General features: G+C 38.2%; 1 protein-coding gene across 1 annotated transcript in view; it reads right to left on the reverse strand.

The window, feature by feature from the left end:
• Positions 1-1,456: 1,456 nt before the first annotated feature.
• LOC124285372 (mitogen-activated protein kinase kinase kinase kinase 5-like) overlaps positions 1,457-19,504 on the reverse strand; it is a 92,654-nt gene continuing 74,606 nt past the window's right edge. The window contains 1 exon segment of the mRNA XM_046721593.1: positions 1,457-8,796. Coding sequence (XP_046577549.1) covers positions 8,709-8,796 — 88 coding nt within the window. The 3' untranslated portion in view covers positions 1,457-8,708.

Consider the following 19,504-nt stretch of genomic DNA (forward strand, 5'->3'; position numbering starts at 1 on the left):
ACATTCCGCAGGGAAGCGCATCTGAGGAACAGCTGTCGTCACAATCCTCAAGGGGTGATGTAAAAACGGGAACAGACTTTTACTGAAACTTTCCACTACAAACGTTATAGATAATACGCATGGGTTGTTAGTGCATGGAGTATGTTGAATATGGATCGGTTGTGAACGTGACTCAGCAAACAATATTTCCGATAATGATCAGCTTGATGAGTCTGTTCACGTGGTACAAGTCTAAATTGTACATGTCCTAGTCAGTGATTACAGCACTTAATAAAGTCTGGTCAATGCCAGTCCAACGAAATGTGATTCGAGCCTTTCAAGAGCGTCTGTGTGTCGAACCGTGAAGGTCCGGGTTAGAATATTGATCTTCAGTAAACCATGCTTGTCGTAAGAGGAGACTAAAGGGATCCGGTGGTCAGGCTCGCTGACTTGGTTGACAATGTCATCGGTTCCTAATTGCGCAGATCAATGCTCATGCTGTTGATCAGTTGATTGTCTGGTCCAGACTCGATTATTTACAGACCGCCGCCATATAGCTGGAATATTGCTGAGTGCGGCCTAAAACAAAACTCACTCCAGCCTTTCCAAAAACATTTCTTTGGCCACAAATTTGATCTGTATCAATCTAACAACTGACCATTACCATAATTTTGTTCAAAATCTCTGTTTGAAAAGAAACTAATTGCAAAGTCTTGCTGATACAAATAATATGGCACCACATGTTGAAGTATATATATCACCTACACCTGGTGTCATTAATGATTTCCAGTGATCTGTTGATATTATTGCCACTACAATTGTGCCTTTTACTCCATTGGAATCTGTTCCTGTGGATAATCCACACAGGTTCTTCTGTGACGATTCCATATACTATACAGCTCTTGTAAGTGGTAGGGACATGCTATTGGTGCTAGCAGGATCCTGTGAATGAGTTAGGGGCCCCTGCAACAGCATAACATCCTCATCTCAAGTAATTCGGGAATAAGGCTTGTTTATATGCCTGAATACTGCGGTATAAAAGATATGACGGTTAAAACCTCCAGATATCTAAGACTTAAGAAGCGTCCATTCAAACTACAAGAAGTATGGGTTTATGAAACACTTTCAAATACCTAAGAAACATTTTCTCCAAAAGGTGACTGTATCCTGGTGGATCTTGCAAGGGAGCATGAAGTGTTTGTCTGGACAAGCGCAGAAGCCTATGCTACACGTCTAAATGGAATAATTTTGGTAACTGATGAATCAAATATAGGTGCCACATAGGTGTCTCCAAAAACAAAACCCTTGAAGGCTACACTAAGGTCTTGAATGGCTTAACCTCATCAAACATGTTTTGAGCAAGAGGCTCTCTAACCTTTGCAGAAAGAGCATATGGTGTACTACCAGTCACTTACATGTTACCTGTGGATGAGGTGCTGATCAGAAGCATCATATGAATGACCACATAAGTTGGAAGTGCAATTATACAATTCTTTATTCATAAAGTTACTAATACATGCATTTATAGAGCAATGGAGCATCACATTACTCAATATACAGAATCACATCCTGGCTGTAGATGCTTTGTGCCTCCTGGGTGACTGGGGCCTTTCAGAAATTGTTCAACAAAGTATTAAGTATACACACAAAACAACCTGTCATTTCTGTAACAGTTTCCAAAACCCTTCAATAATCAAGTATCTGAGAAGGATAAAAAATGAGGTCTTTTTCTTCCTCATGTAAAATATAATCGTGAAAACATTCATTTTCAAAATCACATCAGTCTCATTTCATATCGATTATGGGCATGATCACAGTATGTTGAACACAGAACATACTAAGTTTTTAAGTGTTAACTAGCCATATTGAAGGAACTGTTACTCAACTTGATTCTATTGTCAAAGATCCCCAGTCACTACTTCTATAGCATCCACTGATTAACACAAGCAACAAAATGCCAACAGTTTAACAGTACACAACCCATGAAATAGTCATTACCAGAACATAAGTTCTAAATCATTACTCCTGTAAAAACAATTATGATGTTCCCCCAATAACTGTTGATCGAGGAAAGACAGGTCGGAGAATCATTAGCAGTTCTCAGAGAATCTGGTATTGGATTACAACAACACTTCGTTTTGACTCAGCGATTGTCATAAAACATTCTGCATTAGCTCTGGAAAATCAGTGCTTTCATTTACTGTTACTTCAAAACCATTAAGCGCAATGATAATTCAAGTTTGGACGAGCAACATTAATTTCTGGAATATCTGTGAAACTTTTATTTCCACCATTAAACTGCACACATAACTGAATACAAGATTAGGCATTGACAGTGGATACACCAACTCAGTGTTGGACATTATAGTCAACATGGCTATGATATATACTTGTATGATATACCTGCAAAATAAGACCTTCTGACCAAGACTTTTTTGTTGTTTTACACCACACTCAGCAATATTCCAGCTATATGGTGACGGTCTGTAAATAGTTGAAGACTGGAACCAACATTCAGAAATGATCCTGTATTTTATTTGAGAAAATTTGGGTATGAATCTGTATCTTTCTTTGCTAATATTTACAAACAAAACACAAGTCCTTCTGCAATTTCACAAATCAGAACAAAATTAAGAATTAAACCACATTTTTCAAAAGTGTTATTTTGGCTTTCATCTAAATGTTCCAGTGGAGTACAGTATCATAGCTAGACTGACGTGTGTTTCCAAAAGGAATGTGTCATTGTCACCTTAAAAACAAACCTCAGTAATAACCAGAAGAATCATAAATAAAGGAAATAAGGAAATATACAAGAGAAAAGTGACTGACATATATAACTGTGACATGCATATCGAAGTCAAAAGCTTATGCTAGTATCACATTAAGTAAACATGGTAAAATACAACAAAATATCTACAATAAGAACATAAAGGAAAGGATTGAAACTCGAACAGAGCAATGCTCTCCTTCGCAATGGGTAAATGGAAGCTTCATGGTCAGCAATCATACTGCTTCCTTGTTTCAAACATGATGAGGGAATAATTTAAGTCTTCTACCAAAGTTTCATTATTAACAAGACTGCTATCATACCTATCAACAGCATTAGACAGTAGGGCATCTCCAAGGTACACTAGTCATCCCATTGACAGCAAAAATCGGATAGGATCTTAGATATGACAAAGTTGAAATGTATAGCTGATAATGTCTCTGCGTGTATTTACAGAAATGCTATACACTGACTTTTTTTATAGCCTATATGTATTTCATGATATACGCTTAACATTGTAACTACAGCAAAATATATGGATCAAATTGTCACTTGAAGTAAATTTAACAATTTGGTAGATATTAATGTTAAAATAAAATTAAAAGAAACAACAATTATATACTTGTGAAGATATATTCTGAAGATCTATGATTAAGCATAACATAATGTTATATAGATGTTGGTAAGTTCAAGTTCAATATGAAGTACCTTGAAACACGGAAGGTGGAACATGTGTGTCAATATCAGAAAATGTCATTAGTGTAACAGCATTACTGTAACTTTACAGGCAGTATGTTACAGGCTGTACCCAGTCTGCAACCCAAATTAGCAACAAACTTACATGAATTCACTTATGTTGAAAAAGTATGGCACAGTGTTGTGAAATACCAAGCATTTGTGTACATGCTTGGCAATCAGTAATAAACAGCCAAGTCAGCAATTTCAGGAGAGATGATCAATATGGAGCCTATTTATACAGCCCTCTACTTGCTGCAAATCAAAGAAAAAATCATAATCAGTTAGGAACATTTTCAGAGCTGTTCCTTTTAACACTCTACAGTTATAAAGCATATTTTGCACAAACCTGTTGCACAGTGCCATTATACATTGTGGTATAGGACTTCCTATACAGAATATATACAACTACAGGTATATGAACTATACTATCAGGGGAACTTTTGACAGCAGTAGCAGCATTGACAACCTGACTAGAAGCGCCGCTTACTGAAGGGCCATCTACTCATTTCCGCAGAACACACAATCTGACCAGATTCATTTCTTTCATGGAAAGTTCTAGCTGGGGGGAAGGGAAAAATACCCAGAAAAAAAACAATTGTTCTCAAAAGAAAAATTCTCTTCGAATGTTGATATCTTAACAGTGTTAGTTCTGCTGGTGTAATGAAGATATTGTACCCTCGGTATCATTCACAACTCTTATGTGGTGAACATGATTGTAAGTTATCAATGGGATAGAACACAGAGCAGTTCATATCCTCCCTACAACAATTTTAGGCTTTAATTTGGCCAAATAAAGATGGACGACAATTTTGAAAAGAAGAATTTAAGCTTGCATCAATCATTTCTGATTGAACAGTCAAAATTTGAAAATTGATTTAAAGACCACTGAAAGTTTATTAGTCCAATGCTTCCTTTTTTCGATCTTCGTCTACATACTTCCCGATACAAGATTACCACAATACCATCCAGAGACTGGGTACATATTCTACAGTGCCATAATGAAAAATATTAGAAAAATCTGATTGAAACAGGGAATCTTATTTACAAACTACAAACATAAAAATAGCTATGTTTTAAAGTTATTATGAAAAATAGACATTTATTTAAGCAGTCAGAGGAGCACTATGGATGCATGCTGTGACTTGGAGATGTACAAACACATTGGTGTAAAGCCACATGAAGCATACTTTCGTAAATATTTCACAAACTTCACATAATGGTTTTCGGTTTTGAAAACAATATCCCCAAAATAAGTGTGTATGATGACGAATGAATTTGTTCCCAGTTAAACTTGGAAATAATTTACTCTGAGACCTAACACTGAATATTTTCCACTCACAAGAAGTTGAAGGACACACAATTCTTTCTCTTGACAGCACTTAATCTGTCATGTCATGACAGAATAAATAGAACCTCATGAGAGAAAAAACAGGTGCTTAACTTCTTTGGAGCAGTATAGCTCTGAACTGATCACACAAGACAACTACTGCATCTGACTGTCAACAAGGAACTAATGTCAAAGGCAGGATATTGTAATGAGGTAAGGTGATTGTCTCTAATTGGTTGCCTTTGGGAAAATATGCACTTAAATCTTAATTCTAAGAACATGGTAAGGTACAAATACTAAGGGGAAAAGAGCCAGAACTTAACATCGGCGCCATCTGGACAAAATATCATCATAACACAGGGCTTATTCTGAGGCACTGTAACACCTGGTTGGCATAGCGATGACATCAGAACTGCTCTACATTAATTTCAATGGAGAAATTTTCTTTAAAGAAAAGGTTTACAAGTATAAAAATTGCAAAATATCCTTGTGACATTTTCGAGGGCAATCAATGTTGTAAAAAAGGAACTGACGTGAAACCTGTTGTGAGACTCATATTGACTATTTTCTGACATCAAGAGACTTTCAAACAAGATCAACATTATAAGGATAGTTCGAAAGAGTTCGAAAGACTTCTTCAATCTGGTGTAGCATGAGTTATATCAGACACAATCTTACAGTGTGGCTCCACTGTTTACAAAGCATCTCCATGACAACAAGGACACAACTTTCAAACACTTCAAAATAATGTTTCACTTGAACTCATGGAAGCCATACAGAAATTCATTACAGAAGACAAATACTGATCAAAGGCATCAACATCTATATTCAAAAGCTAATTCATACAGAGTAAATCATGTACGAATGTGCTTGTACAGTTCATGATACATCGTATATATTATGTACACCTTTCTCTAGAGGGACTTTCAGTTTCACATGGAATATTGTGGTGGGCAATATTGCACAATTGTTTACTGGCCTTCAAGCAGCCTTTTAGAATAACCATCAATGTTTTTAGTTAAACTATTGATTGAAGGAGAACATTTGGAATATTCAGTTTCTCAGATGTATGTTATTTACAAATCATGTCACTAAATGAAAAACATATTACTTTGCCACAGAAAAATATGCTGTTGACTGTGCGTATTTTTGTAATTTGTTAATGCTGTTGTAATAAGTAGAGAGGAGACAAAAGTACAAGCTTACACCAGTCTACGTAAACTTAGGCTCAGAATTATTCGTTACACTGCTATACTGAGTCTAACAAACCCTAGTAGAAGGCCGCGTCAGCTAACCTTTTGGACTGACCAATCAGGTCACAGCTTACCAAATCGCGAAAGTTGAAATTCGCACATAGCTTTTGAACCGTTACCTCAAAAACTCGAATGATTCCGAATGCTATTTTCCACACGATCGCTTCCAAGTGATACACATGGAGGACGCAATGAGTAAACAATCGCTGAAAATAGTGATTTCTCATATACAAGGATGTCATCTTGCGGAAATATAAGCTAATAGTAACCACGTCAAATATCTGTGTTAATTGCGGATTTTCATTTGTTCATGGATCAGTTTCAGCGACCAGGGAAGAGAAAATAAAAAAATCGTTTTGTAAGTCCCGCCGAAACCTAACAAGTAGTCGTTGTCTGATTGGTGAAATCCGTTCGACTGTCTCGCATATGATTGGACGGTCACAGATCGCTCCAAGGTTAGCTGACGCGGCCTTCTACTAGGGTTTGTTAGACTCAGTATAGCAGTGTAACGAATAACACTGAGCCTAAGTTTACTTAGACTGAAGGTTACAGTTGACAAGCATGGAAACAGAGTAGATGGAGAAATACGTCCACTGCAACAAGTATCCGCTACATTGGCTGAACATTCAACTTTCGGACAGTAGCATCATCGCTGATGCATTTTAGTCCAGAAAGTTTGAAAGATGCTTCAGTTGTATTTTTTCATGAAAAATTAATGCTCATATTAAATAACTATACAATTTAACATTCAAATATAATAAAACAATGGAAACTAAAAAGAATATTAATTTACTAGGTTAAACACAAATATATTTACAAATCTTTTTATTGTGGGTGACTGAACATGAAAAATGCATGGTGTTCAATAAGTTTACAAAAAGTAAAATAATAACCCCTCTCGCACTCTCATCCATCAATATTAAAACAGGAACCACAGAACATCCTGAAGCACACAAGTACATGGAACTATACAATAACTGTTTACATATTTACATAATTAGCAGTGCCAACTGTACAGAACTAAATATGAAAAAACGGTAAATTAGTCATTCTGTGACGTCATCACCATGGACTATCAACACAGTAAATCCATTACAAGGCATCTAGTGTTAGCTTCCAGTTAGCTATTAATTAACTTGAATAATGGCAAATATATTTTATCAAGCATGGCTGACCTTTTTCATGAGTAATTACAAGTCAAAGTTAAAGGTTACTTAAGCATCAAGGTCATTACTGGAAGCTGGGTCTTTCTGCCTAAAGACAATATCTGGGTATATTGATAAGTACATAGGTCTTTTAGAACACAGTGTATCACCTGAGCACCTTGAATCACCTGGTTTTGGGTTATATATTCCTAATTTAACACATAGCATTTCCTTGACAAGTATCACAAACGCTGATACATTTCTTGGAATCCTGAAACTCCCATTAATGCATAAAATCCATTTTTAAATAACTTCAAAATTACAGATTATATCTGTATGTTATATTTTTCACCAAATATTAAACACATTTTGTGTTTTTATATACATCTATTACACCAGCTACATGTCTCTAATTTTTTAATGCAATATTCATTTATACTGCCAACTTAACGCATGCATTACATGGTCTGAGAACCTTGTACACTATCCTTTCAATACAAAAGGGTGTGAGTGTAGATTAGCTGAGAATCCACTCGAACATTCTCACAACAGAGGTAAAAAAGCTACTTAGCTGACCTGTAAGCTGACCTGTAAGCTGACCTGAAGCAGTTCAGGGTCTTATGTACAAAGTCTTCATTGCACGGTGACAGTCGTAAGACTATGTTGTAACAGAGTCACAATAGTCGTAACACTTTGAACACTTTGTAGATGAGGCCTGCTGCTTCATTTCACAAAGCCAATTGTCGTAGACCCCCTACACTAACACAGACTCAACGATTTCTTTGTGGAAAGCCCTGGTTTGCCTACAGAAGCACCTGGGTGAAGTCTACAGATTCTCAACACATCTCACATACATACACCGCTCATCGTGACCTTTGAATATGATTGTACAAATAATCAAAACAGTTTTGAGCATACTTGGAAAAGCATTTCAGCACACAATAAATCTATGAATTGGTGTGTCCATCACAAAGACTGACTGAACCAGAGGATGGAAACAGCGTGTCCTATTATCCTCCAGACTGGGAGAAGTCTTGTCTCCAAATCCTGAAAACTGTGTCACAGATTCCTCAACACATGGCATACCCTCATCTTGTCATCCGGTTCTTTGACCACTTTCAACTTGACAACAAGGTGTCAACTGCAATGGCTGTATATTTTTTAAACATTTTATTCAGCAACAATCCATGAAAATGTGAAAAGTGAACATAATAAAACCTGAACAATGTGCCATAAATGTGATAATGAGTACATATTTCAAAAACGGCTTCTCACACAATCAGTTTAGCAGACACATTTCCTCATTGCTAGTGGCTGTGGCATAGGTGGAAGAGCTTGTAGGTGGAACCAGGCAGTTTTACTTATCTGATGGTCACTCTGCCCAGTGTCTGCAGGCTGTGCTAGTTTCAACAGAGGCTTGCTGGCAGAACATGAAAGACTAGCCAGTCAACTGGACATAGCCAGGTGGACATGATGGCGTTCATGTCGTGCTGACCTATTCAGTATGTGTTCTCATGGCCAGCCAGAACATACAGATTGGAATTTTCACTTGGGACGTCTGTGGCCCTGCTCTCCAGAAGGATCACCCTGAAACACACAAATAACACACATTCAACAGTAATTTATTTGAACAGGACTGGAGAGAGTAAGTGAATAAATGTTGCTTTCAGCTGACAGCAATATTCCAGTTATATCACACCATTTGTAAAAAGGCCAAACGACCCAGTGGTTAATATCGCTGTCCCATGCTGTAAGATGACGACACATAATAGAAAAGTCAGCAAACTTTGAACACCTGATCTAGTTTATTCGCTTTTCACATGCATCTGTTCCTGGGGATCAGTTCTACTCATGAATCCCCACGTAGCCTGGTACTGGAATATGTTATACAAGCCATGTAATCAAACTGCAAGGGTACAAGTCTGACAACCCAATACACTTTAGAACAGGTCATTTGGGATGTTAAATCCAGCGTTGGAAATAATCGCCAGCCCGGAGGGCCAGCGCCGGTTGTTATTGTGTTGGTCCAGCAGTTTCAAATATCTGCAGGCCCTTGTGGCTTTCAGTATATTATTTTTCAACTGGAATCTTTCCTCTGTTGTTTTTTTCCCCTTTATTAACGTTCGGGAATCAACCGTGATCCACCATGTTACGATAACTTACAGTTTCACCTCCTGGTTTTTCAGCGCGCTTTGCACATGACAACACCAGTCTTTAACAAGTAAAAACGTCTCTCTGCGTCATAGGCTTCGCTAATTGATTTTGTAGAAACAGTGTGAAACTATGTACAGTGTAGTCTATTTTGTTTTTATTGGTTTGAATTTAACAAAATGGGGCTGCAGATTTCATTCAGGGCCTGTAGATCTTAAAGGCTACAGGCGGCAGCAGGCCCTGATGGCCAACTCTCAAATTAAAGCATTGCAAACACTAGTTAAATCTACAACTATATTTACTGCCAAATGCTAACATCACTAATCACAGATCACTGTGGAACATTGGTCATACAAGCTTAACACTATATGAATTATATGTCTAATATACAATATCCATGAGTCAAACAAATACAATGAATGAATGACTGAATGAATGCTCTGCCATATACTTCAAAATATTTACCCATGTGGGCATTTGACTGCAGGGTTTGGGTGGGACAAGCAAATGCTTCACCCAATAGGCTATCTCACATTTAACTAAACTGGGTGTCACTGAGTTTGACACTGGCCAACATCTGTCAGTGGTACGATGTACAATCCCCAAAATAACGCAAGACCATAATACCAGCATTATTAATATTACTGGTCCTAAAGGAAATATACAAGACTTCGACCAGCAAACCAAAGTTAATGTTGAACTCTGGTGTCAATTATTTGTTCAAATTACTTCTTCCGATGACTTTTATCAAAATAATTCACCAGCTCACAAATCTATATATATACCATTCCACCATTTTAAACCAGGTTTCGGACTTACGTCTTTACATGCTTGATTATAAGTTTCTATAAAGAACAAAGAAGACTCATACTCTCTCAGTGTCCTTTATCAAAGAAACATTCCATTACACCAGCTTTTCAAAGCTTGCACTGACGTTTCAACGGCTCATACCAATATTCCTTTCTTCTCCTTGCTACAAGCCTAGGAGCCACGGCATTAAGTCAAGTCAATAATCTATTGAATTACAGCTTGTGGGAGGCATGTTTGTGACTAAGGACAAACTGTACACATGCGTAATCTTCCTAGTAACCTGAGGGTGGGTGTGTCCATCAGGATCAATACATTCTTCTCATGGAATTACAGGATTCTAACCCTGTGGCCATGGAGAGGGTGGATATCACATGCAGTCCTGCATGGTATGACATAGGTAACATGACAACACAAAACACATTGCCACTGCTTGTTGTCGGAGCCAGCACTGCAGCTGAGTATACATCCATGTGGGGAAAGTCACTGGCAGTATATTCATATCTTTGATTAATCCTGTCACACACGATATCCTGGTTTCATCTTTACAATGATTTTCATTATTACAAAAATATGTAAACTGAAAACAAAATATAAAGTCCCTTATTTTTCTTCAAAGTATTCTAAATGCGAAACATATCTGAAATAATTTTGGGGGTATTTTTGGTATATGTTTAAAGAACAACCAGACTTTTGGAAAAATAGACAGAAGAAATTATATTTCACCACTGGAATTAAACATGTTCAGAGATATCTGTGACTAGGCCAGCACACGTTTGATTTTAATGTTTTGGTAAAGTATATGAACAACCAGACCTGTCCTCATTAATGCTGAGCACCAGCCAACAAGTACCATCTTCTCGCAAGGCCAGATATCAAATGCACTAGTTCTTAGAAGCAACAAGTCTGTCTCATCTGAAGTCCATTACAGGTAAAAATGAAAAAACAAAAGGCAGAAGACATGGTTTTATCACTATTTCAATACTCCAGCAATATCACAGCAAGGACACCAACAATAAGCATGGGGTGTTGGGGAGGGTGGGGGAGAGTCGAACCCTGGTCTTGTGATGATGAGCGGACAAACTAACCATTGGGCTACCCCAACCGCCCCATTGAAATAGTCATACCATAAGGACAACACATACATACCGATGTGAATATTGGTATGTTTTATAATTTGGCCAACCCAGGACAAGTTAATAACAGACTCCTACCAACAGGATTTCAAGTTTATTAATACAATTCTCAGCCTCATCAAAACAGCCTGAACAGATCCTGATATACCTACTTTCTATAACCTTTCCTGGCTACCACGGAAACAAGCAGTAATTACTAACAATAGGCCAAAACAGCTCATTGAAGTCGGTCCACTACCAAGTGTAGTTTGCCCACTCATATTACACTGCTGCCACCCCCCTCATGGTGAGATCTGCTGGCTTCCATTCACTGGGAACAATGTTGGCCTACTAATGTTATCAAAAATCATTGCTGACATGCCAAACAATAGACAACTTGTTCACCTTTGTAACTAATACATGTCCTGATATTTGACATATAGCATTCACACGTTTTATTATTTCTCATACGGAGATTGTAAAATGAGAATTATTTCCAACTGAAGTCGTGGGGAGTTTAGATGGGAAACGATGCTATTCCATCGTTATAAAGGAAACTGAAAATTCAGCTCTGTAACCATTTTAGTGAATCATTATTAAAAAATTCAAATGCATCATTATACAATTGTGGAGACCCAATTGTTGAAAGCACCCCACTTCATTGTGAAGAGTTACTTCCCTTAGCTCGCAGGATCTGCTTGTTCCCATTCAGGATTTCTCTTATTACGAATCTTTTGTCAGTACAAACCAATGCGAACTGCTTGTCAAAAAATCTGCTACATCACTTAGGAATTTCCTCCAAAATTAAACAATCACAGATGCGTCTGTCTCCCAGACCCTGAAGAATACATGAAAATAAGAGAGTGCAACTCAAGTCTAGAATAAACAAGTCTAAGTTAATCCTTGTCCTGGGCTCAATTTTGTTCAATTTACAGATATGTGTATCAAAACAAGGTAACATTATGTTAAGGACTAAATGTTGGTCCTAGCACTGACTGACTGAGTTTGGTTTTACGCCGCTGTTAGCAATATTCCAGCAACATCACGGCGGGGGACAACAGAAATGGGCTTCACACAATGTACCCATGTGGGGATTCGAACCCAGGTCTTCGGCGTGACGAGACAACGCTTTAACCACTAGGCTACCCCACCACCCTGGTCCTAACAAATATATGTTATACTGAACTCATGTTCAAAGTAATGAAACCCAACTCACTTGCTCAAAGTATGAACATGGCCAAACCCTGGAACCAGTGTTAATACACTATCTTACATGTATTACTGTTCACTCGAGTATGAACATGGTCAGCACATCCTCATAATAACTGTACAGGAATACCGTGTCCCCAATTGTGCTGTCATGGAATAATAATTCATACGAAAATTCATAATTAATTATAACCACTACAAGCGATATATTAGGATTCAGATGGTAGGAATATATATATATATATATATATAAAGAAAGTGATGAGAATACCGACCGTACAGTAGTACATATATAAGAAGAAGTTTCTGAAATAATCACACGACACGGATCTTCTCCAACATGTTTCACTTTTATCTTCAGGGAGAAGTGATTACAGTTAAACGGATTATGTTATGACGTCAATTTGTCATGACGTGACAATGCAACTGTATACAAATGTATGGCGTCATGGCAACTTCTTCTTATATATATATATATATATATATATAGAGAGATATATATATAGAGAGAATGGATCAGTAATAGCTTAGAGAAAGACAACAGTCAAAAGTAGTAAAACTCATCTCAAAGACATACTATTGAAGAAGGTGTAAGTTACGACTACACAATTTCACAGATGTTCTAGATAAATCCTAGCCTAAGGTATTACTGATCCATGATGAAACTTATATTCTATATTTATATTTTCCTAATATCTGAATCCTAATACATCACTTGTAGTGGTTATAATTAATTATGAATTTTCGTATGAATCATTATTCCATGATAGTGCACTAAGACACAAGGTAGTAATCAACTGATACACTAAAGGAAATGGCTACCATCCATCACAACCATGTACCATTCTTATTGTCTTAAGTTGTACTTTATAACATTATGTTTCAATGAAACAATAGCAGGTGAAATCAGGGTCTAAGAATTTCAAATCAAAATTATGAAAAGTTTGCACAATTATTATTTATTCCGTGTCTGCATACATAACTATTACTGTAGTGACAGTTACTCTAGCACCAGGTGTGGCAGGTAAACGTCAGCTACACTGTGAAACCCATGACCAGAGTGACAAGTACGACCCTGATAAACTGAAGATCATTGTCAGGGTAAATCTGGGATTCGAACACAGAATCTTAGGATCTTTGTATAATTATGTGAAGAAAGCAGATTGCAGCATATTCATCACCTTGTCCTCCCCAGTTGGGATAAAAATTAAACAATTCTTATTTTGAGGTTCAATATGTATGTACTTCAGATGTTTTATGACACATATTTTCAGTAAAATACGGCAAGCACCAGGTAATGACCTTATTTAATTACAGCGGTCAATGGTCAAACACAATGACAGCTGCCTTGTGCATCGTGGTTTTCTGATATCCGTAACAATAAAACTGCTCTGACCTGAAGATCATGATAGTCCCTATTTCTTTGATAGTGTCTCAGTATGGATGATCAACACCCGTGAACGACATACTGAAACTGGGGCAACCATTAGGCAAGACAAGATAAAATGGGGATTATAAGTGTAGAGCCAGTCTGGACATAACTCACACATTGGGATCAAGGTGGACAAGCACTGTAAAGAAAGCTATTCCAATCTGATTTATTTCTTAGTCTTCCAACTGTGCTCCTGAACAAGTAATGCAATAGGCGATATCAAGGAATCAGCTGGTATTATCTGCGTGTGAATGACTGTATACATATTGATCCTCCAATAATGAGGGTGTGGGACTAGCACATTGTTCAATGTCCAGACAGGGTCTTGGTTCATCCCATGGGCTGGGAAAGTATGTAGACATCAAAGGGCTCATGATAAACACTGTCAGAAAGGAAAATAAATGACCAATTCATTGTTTAAAAACACACACATGGTTCTTGAGACTCATGCAATTTGTGGACTCTGGTCTGAAAAATATTGGGGGATGTCAAGGCATGCCTGATTAATTTTGGAGGAAAAGCCAGTGTGATGTAAGTCATCGATAGTTTCTGTTTGTGGGTTTGGTACTCACACCAAGAATTACAAGGCTGAATACAAGGGCAGATAATTCTAACCTGCATTCCCCCACTGTACATGAAGCATTCCCCCTCTGAAGTCTGCAAAACATGAGTGGGAGAGTTCATAAACTCTTTTGGGGCTCATTAAGCAGCTTTGACCTCACTCTACTGAACTTTAATAAATCACTGTGAATCAGCAACGTAATACTGGAAACAACTTCTATAGCTTTTCTCAATGCAAATGAGCTTCGGGAAAAAGACAAAGTAAAGAGCAGCAGCAGAAACATATAACTGGGGCATGAGTGTTTCATAGCACAATCCTAGATTCAACATTTGAAAAAATTACAATTTGCATAACCCCCTAAAAATATCTTCGTCAAACAGGGTGGTCTGAATTGGAGTGTGTGTGTGTGTGTGTGTGGTTTTACGCCGATTTTAGCAATATTCCAGCAATATCAGGGCGGGGGGACACCAAATATGGGCTTCACAGATCTGAATTGGAATCTGTGAATCCGAAACTAGGGAGTAACTAACATGCAATAATGTTCAGGGGTGGAACTAACTTTAAAATTGATAGTGTACTCTGGTACAGTGTCACATGTAAAGTCACTTGCCCTGATAATTTTTCCACTATACCGACCGTTTTCTTGCTGAATTTTTAAATAAACAACATAATTAACATTGGAAAGTCAACTGGACACCGGTACAGTGTGATATACAAATTTACTTGCCCGACAACAAAAAACAGTGGACACGGACGTTGGGCAATGGGTTATTTCCACCCCTGGTGTTTCAATTTCATTTCCTTGAAATCAGTTGCTGCTATATAAACCCTGAGGTCCCCTCAAAAGAACACTAGTTTTTGAAAGAAACCCAAGCTCCACCCACTGTCTAAACAAGAGACTTCAACATTTCTTTACATACTACTGCTCTGAGAAATCAATGCCGAGATAAGAAAACAAAGTAGCATAGCGAAGCTACACAATATCTGCCCACAACAAAACCAGGTCGACTAGGTGATGTTTTAGTCCACAGTGTTGTATCCCCCCTGCAGTGATGTAATGAATAAAGCATGATTCCGGTTTATTACCAGTGTTGTTGTTCAACAGACCATGAGAGGTAAACATCGTCCCATTCCAATATACCCGACTGTAGTGTAGTAGGTCATTTATCATTTCAGTTTGACAGATACACAGGTTTTGATGCATTTCCTGATGTTTTGTGTTAGACTGTAAGGACAAAAGTATATCATATGTAATTATTACATTGTTCTGATGGCCTAGCTCCTGTACCACAAAGTCAGCTGAATGATACAACTGCAGTATATCTGTGCTAACATATGGGTGATCTGTTCCTCCTACAGCGCTCTGACTGTCATAGATCTATGTTAGTGTATGGGAGATCTGTACCTCCTAGCGCTCTGACTGTCATAGATCTATGTTAGTGTATGGGAGATCTGTTCCTCCTAGCGCTCTGACTGTCACAGATCTATGTTAGTGTATGGGAGATCTGTTCCTCCTACAGCGCTCTGACTGTCATAGATCTATGTTAGTGTAAGGGAGATCTGTACCTCCTAGAGCTCTGACTGTCATAGATCTATGTTAGTGTATGGGAGATCTGTTCCTCCTAGCGCTCTTACTGTCATAGATCTATGTTAGTGTAAGGGAGATCTGTTCCTAAAGGACAGTAGACATGTTTTTGGCTTTATTTGCAAACTTACCAAGAAATGTGCATAGTTTTTGAGTTGCATTAACAGATTAACATTTATATACAGAATAAAGAATCCTTGAGGTTGGCTTAGTAAGACCTCTTACAGAATTTACTAATTGTTGGCAATTGATTTGTTTGAGAATAAAATCTTACACACTATTATTTAGATTTCTATGAAACATCTCACAATATATGAAAAAAAGTCTTGCATGATTTGTATTTCTTGATATAAAAAGCATGTTCGATTTCCAAAAACTTGACATGTCTGACTGACTGAGTTTGGTTTTACGCCACTTTTAGCAATATTCCAGCAACATCACGGCGGGGGACACCAGAAATGGGCTTCACACAATGTACCCATGTGGGGATTCGAACCGGGGTCTTCGGCATGGCGAGCAAACACTTTAACCACTAGGCTACCCCACCGCCCCAAAACTTGACATGTAACAGTCTTGGGGCTTCACGTCAGTACAATAAGTCTGTATGCACTTGTATAATGGGCCGGTGGCCCCCTTACAGAAATAAACATCTTTCTCTCATATATGAAAAATGAGAAAACACCAAGACACTGACTAGGATGCTGAAACCAATCAAAACATCTTCAAGTCAATTATCATAAAAGCACCCGAAGACATAATTCAGAGATATTAAAATGAATATTCATGAAGCATGACAAAAGGCCACATGCACCTACAACTCTATATTACGGGTGTCCTAATAATGCAAACATTGTATGCAGCAATCTGGAGACTTGAGGTAGTATGATATCAGGTGTTATGAAGTGTTTATGTCTACAGGTGACGATGCCTGTAGCTGTCACTCAATGTCAGCCAGGACATGACCACAATACCTGCTATAGACAAGATCATGAACCACCCTGGGTCTACCCAGCATACACACCGACTACCTTCTGTCTCCCTTACAGTCTATAGTCTTTGTCACAATACTGTCACCCTAGAAGGTAAACAGATGTATGCCGGTTATATCTATGGCTGAAAGAGGTAATTCATGTACGCTTCATAATTTCCTACAATTCAAACATTCCGACAACAGTATCTGACCTACGAGCCCTTATTGATGTCAACTTTATGAAACTGAGACATTTCACACCAGTCAGGGTAGTGGGGAAGCATAGTGGTTAAAGTGTTAGCTTGTCTGGGTTCAGTTCCACACATGGGTACATTGGTACACCAGAAAATGGCTCCACACATTGTATCCGCGAAATGTGTTGGAGATCAAACAATGGTCTTCGTCATGATGAGCAAACACTTTAACCACTAGGCTTCCCCACCGACCATGTAGGTCTTAGAAACCTACTTCCATGAATCATCACACAAACCAAGAATCAGGGAGAGTCTGGGGTCGGTACCTACAGTTATCAGGTCCTGGCACGCCTAAGGGAAACAACTCTGATCAGCAAACTCAACACTTTAGACGCCTTAGCCACCTAAGCCCCCAAACGATGAAACAGTTCCATTACCAAAACATGACATGAAATGTATTCCATAACATCGACACAGCAATCAATAGAACTCTGGACAAGGCTACAATACCACCTCTCACTTGACCGGACATGTACAAGGCTTTGTGTGAGGGCAGGCTGCGATGTGGGTGGTCTACATGAAGGCAGATAGTCTGTTTAACTTCACTATCACCTTGCTCCATGGGTTTATATTACCAATGCCCAACACCAGAGAAAATTAATACTCTGGGTAAGCTATCGGCCCTTGAAGGATTCCAGTTAGACTTGGCTGATACAAGGTAAATGAATTGGGTGAGCAGACTCAGTAACTTGAGCGTCATAAAAAGTTGTTGGGGTGGATCAACCTTCATATTAATCACCAGTTGTTCTGGTATAGATTTGAACAGGCCTCTGTCAATACTGCTATGTATGAGTGCATGAGTTTTACAATGCTTTTTAGCCTTTTTTCCAGCTATATCTTGGCAGTGGGCAAAACTGTAATACTGGCAAGACGGGTCTAGATTTTTTCAGTAGGATACCTAGCTGCCTGCACAATCAGCAAATTCTTTCCGTTTCAATGTCCAACAAGAAGACAAAGTCATCAATATCCCCCGCAATGGCAAAATACTCTTCATGATTATGTCTACGAGTTATGATTATGTCAAATATTTAGGTGTGTATATAGAAAAGTGGAAGGAGAGTATTGAAAGGTTTTTAAAGTTCTGCTCCGGAAAAGAGCACTACCACCAATTTCAGGCTAAGTCAAAGTTGTTGCCACGGAAAAGCCAAAAATATTTTATTCAGAATTCCAACACTATCAAAAGGCACCAGTACACCACCAGATCTATCTATGTGCCAAGTTTGGTGAAGAAATAGTGAACGGTTTTAGAGTTCAGCTCCGGAAAAGTGTATTACCACCAATTTCAGTCTAAGTCAAAACTTGTTGCCACGGAAAAGCTAAAAATATTTTATTCAGAATTCCAAAACTACCAAAAGGCACCAGTACACCACCATATCTATCTATGTGCCAAGTTTGGTGAAGAAATAGTGAACGGTTTTAGAGTTCAGCTCCGGAAAAGAGCACTACCACTAATTTCATTCTAAGTCGAACTTGTTGCCATGGAAACGCTAAAAATGTTTTATTCAGAATTCCAAAACTACCAAAAGGCACCAGTACTCCACCATATCTATCTATGTGCCAAGTTTGGTTAAGAAATATTGAACGGTTTTAGAGTTCTGCTCCGGAAAAGACAAATGTGCAAGGACAGACGGACGCACAGACGGAGTCCATTTTAATACCCCCCGCAAAACGCGTTGCGGGGGGTAAAAACATTATGCAAACACTGAGTGTCAAGACACATGCTTCAATCATCAATTTCCCTGAAGCAGTGACACAGAACCAACCTGAGGCGTTCAGTTTAGCTGACATTTGATAAGACTCATGGCTGGTTGGAGAAGGAACAAAGTGGTTATGAAATCAGCAGAATTGAGCAAGGGAATGTTAACATGGATTTACTAAAGTTAATTTACACTTTCAGGGACGGGTAATTCTATTCAAATGCTTTACCTCCTGGCTCACGTTCAATGCGGTGTTGTTCAGCTACAAGAAAAGTAACTGTACATAACAAGGTATGAGTGGTTCAATAGTGTACGATGCAGCAATTCACTTAACATGCCAGCATCGACTGGTTATGACTTCTACTCCAACATTCCCCAGACCCTAATCTCTAGATAGGCAGCACTATACAGATTGGTACATGCTGTCAACAATGTAACCCACGAGTCTGAAGGTCAGCTCTAGGAAATTCTAACGTAAAATCTCCTGGAAAAATGATGTCAATACTGTGTACA

This window comes from Haliotis rubra, unplaced genomic scaffold (assembly GCF_003918875.1).
Source record: "Haliotis rubra isolate DU_JTF1 unplaced genomic scaffold, ASM391887v1 Scf36, whole genome shotgun sequence".
In the NCBI taxonomy this organism is placed as follows: domain Eukaryota; kingdom Metazoa; phylum Mollusca; class Gastropoda; order Lepetellida; family Haliotidae; genus Haliotis; species Haliotis rubra.